This window comes from Melitaea cinxia, chromosome 16 (genome assembly GCF_905220565.1).
Source record: "Melitaea cinxia chromosome 16, ilMelCinx1.1, whole genome shotgun sequence".
NCBI lineage: Eukaryota > Metazoa > Arthropoda > Insecta > Lepidoptera > Nymphalidae > Melitaea > Melitaea cinxia.
Window position 1 is genome coordinate 16,560,540 of NC_059409.1, and position 11,290 is coordinate 16,571,829.

An 11,290-nucleotide genomic window follows, 5' to 3' on the forward strand; every position below is an offset into this window, starting at 1 on the left:
AAAATATTATATTACTATTAATTTTAAATCGAATATATAATATAATAAAAGTAAGTAGTTTTTCATTAAAAAGAATGTTTTTCATAACTCAACTTATATTAACTTTGTATATAAGGTAATATACAGAGGTTATATAGTGTAAAATTTAGGAGTTTTTTTTTTTTAATTAATATATACATGGCAAATTTATCTATCTTTGCACGATTAAAAAAATTCCTGCGCAACTTTCAGCTCATATTGAACATTTTTTAACACAGACCAACGAATATGGTTAATTTTTGAAATTCTTCCATTGTTTTATTTACTAATCTAAACTAATTACAGAACTTTATAATTTTGTGATATAACTGGAAGTATTGCTTAAAAGACGTTTGGCAGTTGGCACTCGAGTGGTTTTGACTGATCACGTGATCAAAGTACAGCGAGTACCTTACCTCGAAAACGCCAGTACTCACAGCAGAATATGGCAGCGATTTATGACGTAAATATATTTCTCTAGGGTACTGCGACAGTATACTGGCAGTCCATCAGGGAACGAATTTTTCTAGTGATAGCACTGTGCAGTGCTCGCAGTGCATATCGGAACATACCCTAAAATCATCACTCATCAGTGTACACAGAACGCATTCCACCTAAGGCCCACTACGCCAACGCCCACGACCGCTGAAAGTGCCGTTCCACAGCCACTAATGCAAAAAACGCCACGGGCGTTGTGGGCGAATCGGGCGCTGTTAGGTGTCAGCTAAATGGCGGCATGGTGAAAACATGCAGCTGTGGGGTTGTGTACATGTACTCTGTACTTTTGTACTCTTAAAAGTTACATAAAAATATAATTTCATAACTCTAATTAAAGTAAAACTATTATTTTTATTTCAATCAGTCATTTAAATTATATGCTAGAAAAATAATTTCTTCAATTTTTTTTTTTTTGTATCTAGACTAGTTCTTCTTTCGGTGATAATTTGGCTACTTTCGAAACGCTGCTTATTACATATTTATAATTTAGGTACACCACATAAGTCATTTGCTTGAACAGAGTCATAAGTTAGCTGTAAATTTATAACTAAAACTACCAAGATAAAAACGATTAAGCTGAACTGTGAGCCGGTTCACAGCTTCGGTTCAAGCATATGGGTTATGAGCTGAACTGCAGCTCATACAAATTCATTGAATTACCCATGTCTAAGTGTACATGACTTTCACAATAAATGCGATCCAAGTAATACTTAAAACTTAACTATAATTGCATATAATAAATAAAAAAATAAATAAATGACACACACACACACACACACACACACACACACACACACACCCACACACACACACACACACCCACACACACACACACACCCACACCCACACACACTTCAGCCTATAGCAGTCTACTACTGAACATAGGCCTCCACAAGTTCGCAAGAAAAATGGCGTGAACTCATGTATGTTATCCATAGTCACCACGCTGGGCAGGCGGGTTGGTGACCGCAGGGCTAGACTTGTTGCGCCGAAGACGTTGCTGCCCGTCTTCAGGCTGTGTATTCCAAAGCCAGCAGTTGGATGGTTATCCCACCATCGGTGCTGTGTAGTTACGGCAGTAAAGAATATAGCCACTCCCTCTCTTTCCGTGGGTGTCGTAAGAGGCGACTACACGGGCGATAATACAGTTCCACTACCACCTTGGAACTTTAAAAAATTAATGAATACTAAACAAATTCATAACAATATTTGTGAATGTTTATTTTTTTAATTGAAGAATTTCCATAAAATTTTAAATGCATTAGAAAGATTAGATTGATACAATTCAGTGATACAAACAGTTTATAATATAACATTATACACCTTGTTATTGTATTGTATGTTATGTGATATCATCATATATTGCAGTGTATTATGATATGCACGGAAGGTATAAAGAATATTCTACATTATTAAAACATTTCAATTATTTATTTTTAAGTGGTTTTTTTATTTTATTTTACCACATAACACACAAGTTTAAAACTATGCATCTTTGTATTATTACACAATAAGATTACACGACAATGAAACATTAATCCAAATAAGATTCACATAACTTTAGCAGTGATAGCGAGAGTCAAGGAAAGTGATGTTTGAACATTTGGTAAGAGACCGCGTGAGCGCGCATAGTAATGTCCTGCGCTGACAGGGACGTAGCTAGTTTCCGTTTTAATTGAAAACAATATTGAACAAATAGTACTACCGTAGTGGCACCAATGACCGACAAGAACCAATAACCGACACTTTATTTTATGATTCAATAAAATAAGAGTAGGAAACCGATTTCTTAATATGGCAACACTGTACCATAAATAGCACACTTTTGATTGGCTCCCATTGACATTTAAGAAACACCCGCCTTTTTTTTTGAAAATGGTGGTGTGACAACTGTTTGCGGCTGGAGTACCGGTGAAAATTACAACATTTCTTAGTGAAATCGTTAAGGAAGTGAGTACAGTTTTTTGTTAATTATACTAATGTGTTGTAAATCATTTGAATGTTATGTTTTTCACGGGTTCTTATAAGAACTATTGAACTATTGAAACAATTTTTGTTATAACGAAAGTTTAAAGTTATTTTGATATTATTTAAATGTTGATGTCGATCACTGGTTTTCACAAATTGACTTTTCCAATAACCGACACGAGTCGATAGTAATTTTTTTGAAAATTTTTTCATTTGACAAGCAAATATCGTTCGTCTTACTTTGCGCATTTGGTAGATATTTGAAGTAAATTAATCAAAGTCGAGAGACCAGTAATCGACAAGTGTTGATTATTGGAGAATCATGTGTGTCGATGATTGGTTCTTACAGATGGCTCCGAGAAAAAATTATACTCTCGACCAGTTAGAAAAAGCTGTAAAAGCCGTAAAAAGCGGCGAAAAGATTGCATTTGCTGCGAAACGTTTCGGAGTACCTAGGATAACGCTCCATGATAAAATTTCGGGAAAAACAACAATGGGTTGTGCTATGGGGCCGAGTACAGTTTTAACTAAAGGGGAAGAAGATGTTTTAGAAAAATGGATATTAGCCTTATCTGAGAGACATATTCCGCTGACAAAAGATTCGCTACTAGACAGTGTGCAAAAAATAATAATTGATCAAAAAAGACCAAATCCTTTTACAAACAATAGGCCCAGCAAGAAGTGGTTTAAGTTGTTTTTAAAGAGACATCCAAACTTGACACAAAGAGTGCCAGACAACTTGTCAAGAGCTCGAGATAATGTGTCTGAAGAAAACATCAGGACTTGGTTTACTGAGATCGAAACTTATTTGCATGAAAATAACTTTAAAACTATTTTAAGCGATCCACACAGAATATTCAACGCAGACGAGACCGCGTTCTTTTTGTCACCTAAACCTGGTCGTGTACTCGCCAAAAAAGGAGATAAACACCCATATAGCAGCTGCGGTGATGAAAAGGACAATCTTACTGTCCTAATAACTGGAAATGCAGCTGGAGACCTAGCCCCTCCAATGATCATATTTAATTATGAACGAATCCCTTCAACTATCGCTATGAGTGTTCCCGATGAATGGGCAATAGGTAAATCGGAGAGCGGGTGGATGTGTAGCAGCACGTTCTATGAATATATAACAAATGTCTTCAATCCTTGGTTAGAGGAGTATAATATTGAAAAACCGGTCTTATTCTTTGTGGATGGCCACAAATCACACCTGACGCTTCATTTATCAAATTTTTGTTCCGAAAACGGTATTGTAGTCGTTGCTTTATACCCAAATTCTACGCATATTCTACAACCGATGGACTTGTCTGTATTCAGACCACTCAAAACTCATTGGAAGAAAGCCGTGACGCAATGGAAAATGGAGAACCTTGGCAAAGTTCTTCGAAAAGAGAACTTTGCCCCAGTGTTGCAAAAAGCTCTCACAAATGTAACAAAAGATTGTGTCCAAAACGGATTCCGAGCGGGGGGCCTTTTTCCATTTGGTCCTAATTACATCGATTTGTCTAAAATATCTAAAGATCGTTTAATGAAACAACCTAACAATGTCCCCAAGACTGATACTGTTACTAACCAACCTGTTTTAATACTGGAACTTACTTCACCCATCGGATCAGCTGAAGTAACAGGAGATTCTCAAAGGCAACAACCTGGTAATAACTCCACAGTTAATACATTACTCGATCAAGCACTTCTACCATCGAATCCTTCATCTTTATCCAGTTTCCCTGAAATAATAGGAAATAACCTATCTCAACAACCTATCAATAGTACTATGGAACCGCAGTACACAACACCACAAAAGTCTATGGAAAAAGTTTTGGGAGTGATTGTTCCATCTCCTTTTAAGAGGAGTTTGTTTTGGCCGGAAAATTGCATGGATAGTAATAAGAAGAGAATTAAACGAGAGAAAATTCCATCAACAGTAACAAGTAAAGCTTGGAAAGAATATAACGAGAAAAAAGAAACTGAGAAAAATAAGAAACAGCAAGAAAAATACGAAAGAGCTAGACAAAGAATAGAAAAAAAGAAATTAAAAGAACAGTTAACCAATGAAAAGAACAATAAAAATAAGATTAAGAAAGCTGTTCAAGAAGATTCGACTTCAAAAGAGCCAGATATGGAGATTTCATACGCTGAAAGTGATACTAGTTATAATTTAGAAGATGACGAAGAGAAAGAACCAGAAAGAGGAAAAATAACAAAAACAAAGAATCAAATAGACTGTAATTCTATTATAGACTCGGATATAGAGAATTTGCCCTTAAGAAAAATTGCAACTTCAAAAGTAACTAAACCAAATAAAAACAGGAATATTTCGATAGGAAATTTCGTAATAATTAAGTATGAAGGGGAGTATTTTCCTGGTAAGATAGAAAGCGTGAGAAAGAACGAGTACGAAATAAGTACATTGACATTGACTACTGGAAATTCTTTTAAATGGCCTAACCCGCCCGATAAAATTTTCTATAAGCTCATGGAAATAATGGAAGTGATAAAGGAACCTATATGTTTAAACAAGAGAGGGTTTTATAGAATTCCAGAAATGGATAAATATTTGCCAAATGTGTATGGCTTTTAAAACAGATCTCATATAATAGGTATTTGGGTAGTTAATCTTTATAAAATAATCTCTTATAATTAATAAAAAAGCTAACTAAAATATTAACGACTATGTGCGTTAAAGCTACTTAGAAATTGAAAAAAGATCTCATTTACGTCTGTTATGTATCCCTGTTATGTTTTTTTATTGATTTACTACAAGTTAAGTTAGACTGCAGAAATTATATTACTACAAAGTAGTTTAGTCATTACTTGGTATGACTGATTGTTATATAGTTATAATAATTAATAAATATTACGAAACTGGTTAGAAAACATTGTTTCCAAATAGATATTTGATTACGAACTGAAAGAGTGATTTGATTACTAATAAATATTTAATAATTAGTTAAGTAAGAATAAAACAGTCATTATTGTTCATTATTACAATTTAAACTTTTTGACAATAAATTGTTTGTTACTTATATTGCCCTTTTTATTATAGTTAGAAAAGTTTATCTATGTATTTGTATGATTAATATACTTCAGAAAGAAAAATATGGACACTGTACTGTGGACAATAAATGAATACTTATTAAACAGTTAATTTTATTTTAACGACCCACTAAGGAGGGAGCAATTTGGCATATACACATTATACGTAATAGTCGATAACTGGGAGTCGGTAACTGGTAACTGTCGATGACTGGGGTGTCGATTACTGGAGATTCGGTGTCGAGGACTGGAGATTTATACACTTTTTCCATTTTTAGATTTTTTTTCTATTCTATGTATAGTTAATAAAAATAATACATCCTATTATTATATCAAGAATATACCTTACCATACTCAATCGTTGCTTTTGGTTTTAAGATGACTAAATGACCTTTAATTTTATAAAGAAGCCCACTATCTCCTTAAAGTGTCGACCATTGGTGCCACTACGTTAGTTAAGTTTAAATACTTATTTTATGATTCTAAATTAGAATTGGAATGATTAAAAAAAGAATTCTACATATAAAGTTTGTTAATTTAAGTAATTTAAAAATGCGAATCGAAAACACTATTGAAATGTAAACATGTCGCAGTGCTGTTTTAAAAACAATAAATCGTCAAGTGCATTATATGTTTTCAAAATCGCACTGTGTTAAAATAGAAGGATTGCTAAATAATAAAAATAATATGACTTACTAAAAAAATAAACAAAAAATTGAAATATTAAATTTTTATGTTTATTCTTGATAGAGGGTTTAATAGTAGGTATGTAGACTATGTGCACTCTTTAGTCACGGTATATTTAAGTATAAAGGAAAATAATATTTTAAATGTAACAAAGACTGCGGCCCTGTCCAGGCTGGTACAATTTTCTCTCGATTACGTTTCTTTATCGATTGGTATGCGTTCACACAAACGTGTAACAAGAATGACGACAGCGCCCTACGTGATCGTTTTAGAAAATTCAAATTAACGAAATTATACTTTCGTTGCATGTAATAGAGTATAATTTCTATTGCATAAAAATTCGGGCATACAGTTCCGATTCTTCGTTTAGGAACTATTGAAAGTCACAAGGAATCAACATGATACGTCCGGACACATCGAGTGAAACTTGGACGTCGGCTACATACTAATTAATCTTATTGTAAGTTATAAGTATGGGTTGCGGAGGAAAGTATGTCTGGTTTTTGAACGACAGTCGTGCCGATCAGGCGACCGGGCGATATGAAGTTTTCAGTTGTAAGTATTCCAGGATACGCAGTGGATACAGTGATCGTGAATGTGATAAGTGACTACGTAGTGTTTTGGTGAAAATGTGTTTGCACGAGTCAAATATTACTTCGTACATGAAAGCTGAAAAGGGCTTTTAAGATTGATTTGGTTTCACCAAGTAGAAATATTTTTTTTTTTATGACTAGCCCATATTATTATTATTGCTTTGACTTTTTTTTAAAGTTAACTTGAGAATGTGACCGGAATTAGAATACTTTCCTAAAACTTGGTACCTAAAATAGTTTTAAGTTGATTATTGATAAAGTTGTATGTTGGGGCAACTTTACCCAAAATGCAGGGCACCGAGAGCCGCATGCAAGGCTACAAAGTACCGATATTCAAATATAAAAAAAAAAACAGGAAATAAACTTCGTTGACTGAAAACTTGAAACGTTGCTTGAGATTTTTATAATACGTTTTATTTTTAATATTAATCATACAAAGTAATATTTACACTAATTTAACTGACACGTTTTGAGTTGAACCCCTTTTATCTTACTTAAACAGGGCACCCCGGTGTTAGCTGCACCCGGGCGCTACATGGTCTATAACCGCCCTTGTATGTTAGAAGTCATATAGTACTCATTAAATTAAGTAGATATAAGATATAATTAAAACAATAAAGTGAAAGAATATATTGAATGTGTTTCAGATCACGTTGCTGTTTTGTGTGTGCGTGTGGGCAGTGACCGCAGACGTCGCTCACATCAAAGCTACTAAAGCGAAGTTACTGGGAAGATTAGCTAGTAAAGGAAGACATCACAAGCGTGGCATCTTATCTTCTATCCCGCCATTCAAACTCGGCCATGACATACCTCATGTGACACATTCAGTACTCAAACCATTAGTAGTAAATTACCCTCCAACTGCTGCTGTTGCGGCTGTTAAGATACCAATACCTCACCCTCCCCATTTTCCGGTGCCTGTAGGCCACAGAGTCCCTGGCTTACCTCATCCGCACTATGGACTCAAATTTCCTCACACTAAGTACTTAGCAAAACCTGACCATCATTACCATCATCATCATCATCACGTAGAGCCTAGGCCTATAATCCCTCCAACTCCTATCACACACATTGCTCCTGCTCCTCCTGTAGTACCTACAGCTCCGGTAATACCCGCGGCCCCCATTTCACCAGTTCCGCGACCAACTATCGCAACCGCTCAACCAGTTCCAGTGCCACTACCCCATGCACTTCCAGTACCCGCTCCACCGGTACCTATTTTGCCACCAAATCATTTGCATTTGAAACCTCTTCTTCCTGCTGCTGCTGTACCGTTAGCACGAGCTCCAGTTTTACCATCACCAATTTTACCCTTCAGTCAGCCCTTCCCTTACGTTATTCGCCCTGGTGGATCTGTTCAAACTTCTGTATTTGCCACGTACCCAAGATATCCTCTGATCAATAGTTATCAAGCTCCGCTCTTTCCTGTAGGACCCTCCGCTTCAGGTATACATTCCATTTCACAATTTCTAGTCCCACGACCACAATTTAATCCATACAATTTAGTCCAGCATGCAGTAGGTCAGCACGGTGTTATAGAACAGCACACACCTAATGTTGTGGTTGAACAAACTCCAACATTGGTACATCCGACTCAAGTAGTGCCACAGCCTGGTGTTCATTTACATCCAAGCCCTGATGTCTTACCTCAACCAGGTTTCCACTTACATCCTACCGAAGAAACTCTACATCAAACTGGGTTCCATTTACATCCTACTCAAGAAGCTTTACCACAACCAGGGTTCCATTTACAACAATCACCCGAAGCACAGCCTGGATTCCATTTACACCCGACACAAGAAACATTACCACAACCCGATTTTCATTTACATCCAACACAAGAACCTCAACCTGGTTTCCATTTACATACGACACAAGAACCTCAACCTGGTTTCCATTTACATCCTACGCAAGTTGGACAGCACACAGTTCCTTTGGATCACGACGGTTGGTCACCAGTAGCACCGCAGTCTCACGACTTAGCTTCATCTCATGAGGGACATTATCCCCAACAAGGTCACCACTTCACCCAGGAACAAGGTACTCAAGTGTTTGAGCATCATACTGGTAATGAACACTACGATTACCAACATCAACTTCAGCACCATATTCAGCAACAGATAGAACAAGCACAATATGAGCAAAACCTGCATAATCAACATCAGCCATCGCAAGAGTATGGGGTGCCCCAGCAGCTTGGTCAGGAGTACGGACATCCGAATGAGTACTCTCAACAAGGACAAGATTACAGCCAAAATGCTCAGGATTTCGCTCAACATAATCAGGATTTTGCCCATCATGGATATGATTTTTCCCAACATCAACAAGATTTTGCGCAAAATGGCCTAGAATATGCCCAACACGCACAAGATTTTGGACATAATTTAGCACATCTAGGTCAAGAGTACGGCCTGCCGCAACAAGGCGCAGAGGGTAGAAATTCTGATGACAGTGAGCAACAGCAGTTTCACAACCACATACCGCTAGGTCTCCAGCCACCCATCGACAGGCCATTGGACCCTTTCCAATAGTTACGCCTATAATTGTATAGTTAGTAACTTAATTTAATCGCTGACGGCTATAATTACTTGGTTTCTTTTATATAGATATGTTAAATCTGTCTTTGATTTGGCATTGTTGTATATGCTAAGTTAACAAATTTCTTTGATAATGAATCTATTTCGGCGTCAGCGTCAAAGTGTTGAAGCGATTGTCTGACTGCATTTATGCGGTGTCGCTACCTCGTCTAATAGAATTGTGATAAGCTTAAAAAAGGTAAAAGATAAAATTTAACGTCGTAGGGACCAAAGTTTGTGTGTAAATATGATCGGGTTTAAGTTATTAAGTTGTAGATATTAGTTGCGAAGTTTGTATTATGTAAAAATTGCCTGATTGCTATCGACATATGAGTATTATTAACATAGCACTAAGTTTATTTATTGTAAACCACGATGTATTATTAAAAGAACGTAACATATTTGAACTATTTTTATTATGAAACCAATATTTAATTCAGGTTATATTGTACTTATGAAATGCACCGCACCAGTCCAACATGTGAGAAGGTCCCACAGCTGGGGACTTAGCTCTCAAAGTTAAAAATTAATCATCCTCACTGCTTCATTATTGGTGTTCACAGATATATTTTTTTTTACAAATAAAAGTACTTTTTCTAGGTTTTAAAGCTAGCATAACTCATTAAAAATAAATTCTGAACTATTCATTCATTTTATGCGCTTTCCATTACAAACCACAATTCACTGTCGATTATATATAATTCCAATTACAATGAAATTAGAATTTTAATGTTTTTTTTTTCTTTCAAAATACTGTTATTTTTAGAGAGAATGGTCATAATATTTAATTGCTTAAAGACTTATAGGTTTCTGAAATTGATTAACATATTAAAGTTAGGAATAGAAACTATTTTATATCAATACTCGGTACACGTACGTGTGTGTACGTTTTTAAAAGTATAAAGTTGTAAATAGAATATTAAGTGTCATTTGTAGTGACAACCATTAGACAACTCGTAAGGCTCAAAAAAAAATCAATCTACACCCAAATAATCGCTGTATAAATATTTATTTATTACTAGCTTTTACCTACGGCTTCGCTCGCATTGATTTTTTTTAAATAAAAAGTATCCTTTGTTACTTCTAATACCTTATACCTCCAAGAATATGTGTACAAGTTTCACGATGATCGGTTAAGTCGTTTTCGCGTGAAAGCGTAGCAAACAAACTTACATTCACATTTATAATATTAGTAGGGATTCAACAGATTAGATTTTAAATGTTTAAAACTATCACGAACACGATTCAGTCTGTAACATCCCACAGCTGGGCATAGGCCTCGTTCTCCATGTAGGAGAAGGGTTGGAGCTTAATCCACAACGCCGCTCCACTGCGGATTGGTGGATATAAAATATAAAACTATAAGCATTACTATAATTACAATAATTGTGTTTGCTAGCAAATGAAAAAAACCGACTTTAATTACATCGACAAGTATTACACGTCACTACGATTTTCGAGGCTTCGCCTTGATTTCTCTTGGATTTCATCATCAGATCCTGGTTTCCTTATCATGGTACCACCATTGGGATATCTCCAACAAAAATGATCAAAATCAATTCATAAACGACGAAGTTATCTCCGAACATACATAAAGTATATATATACGGTCGAATTGAGTAGCCTCCTCCTTTTTTGATGTCGGCTAAAGTAATATTGATGTGAAAGTTGTTTTATATTTTGACAAGGAGCAGCGTCCAGACTAAGCGTTTCTATACTCTTATTAACTCATAACTTTTTACTGTGTTTACATATTTTTATGAGAATTTTTATTCGAAAGTTTTCGATCAAAAAAGAATTATCAAAATCGGTATAGTAACACAGTGAAAAATTACGAGGTATATACACACACAAAAATAAAGTTCGGTTTGACAGATTCCATCCATCAATATCTAATGTTCACAACTCCGT

The 11,290-nt window shown here is 35.5% G+C and overlaps 1 protein-coding gene across 1 annotated transcript; it reads left to right on the forward strand.

The window, feature by feature from the left end:
* Positions 1-7,090: 7,090 nt before the first annotated feature.
* Positions 7,091-9,780, forward strand: LOC123660998 (serine/threonine-protein kinase WNK2-like). The gene is made up of 3 exons (XM_045596014.1): positions 7,091-7,126; positions 7,451-9,002; positions 9,132-9,780. Exons 1-3 carry the CDS (start codon positions 7,091-7,093, stop codon positions 9,332-9,334), a joined length of 1,791 nt encoding a protein of 596 aa, XP_045451970.1. The 3' UTR covers positions 9,335-9,780.
* Positions 9,781-11,290: the final 1,510 nt, after the last annotated feature.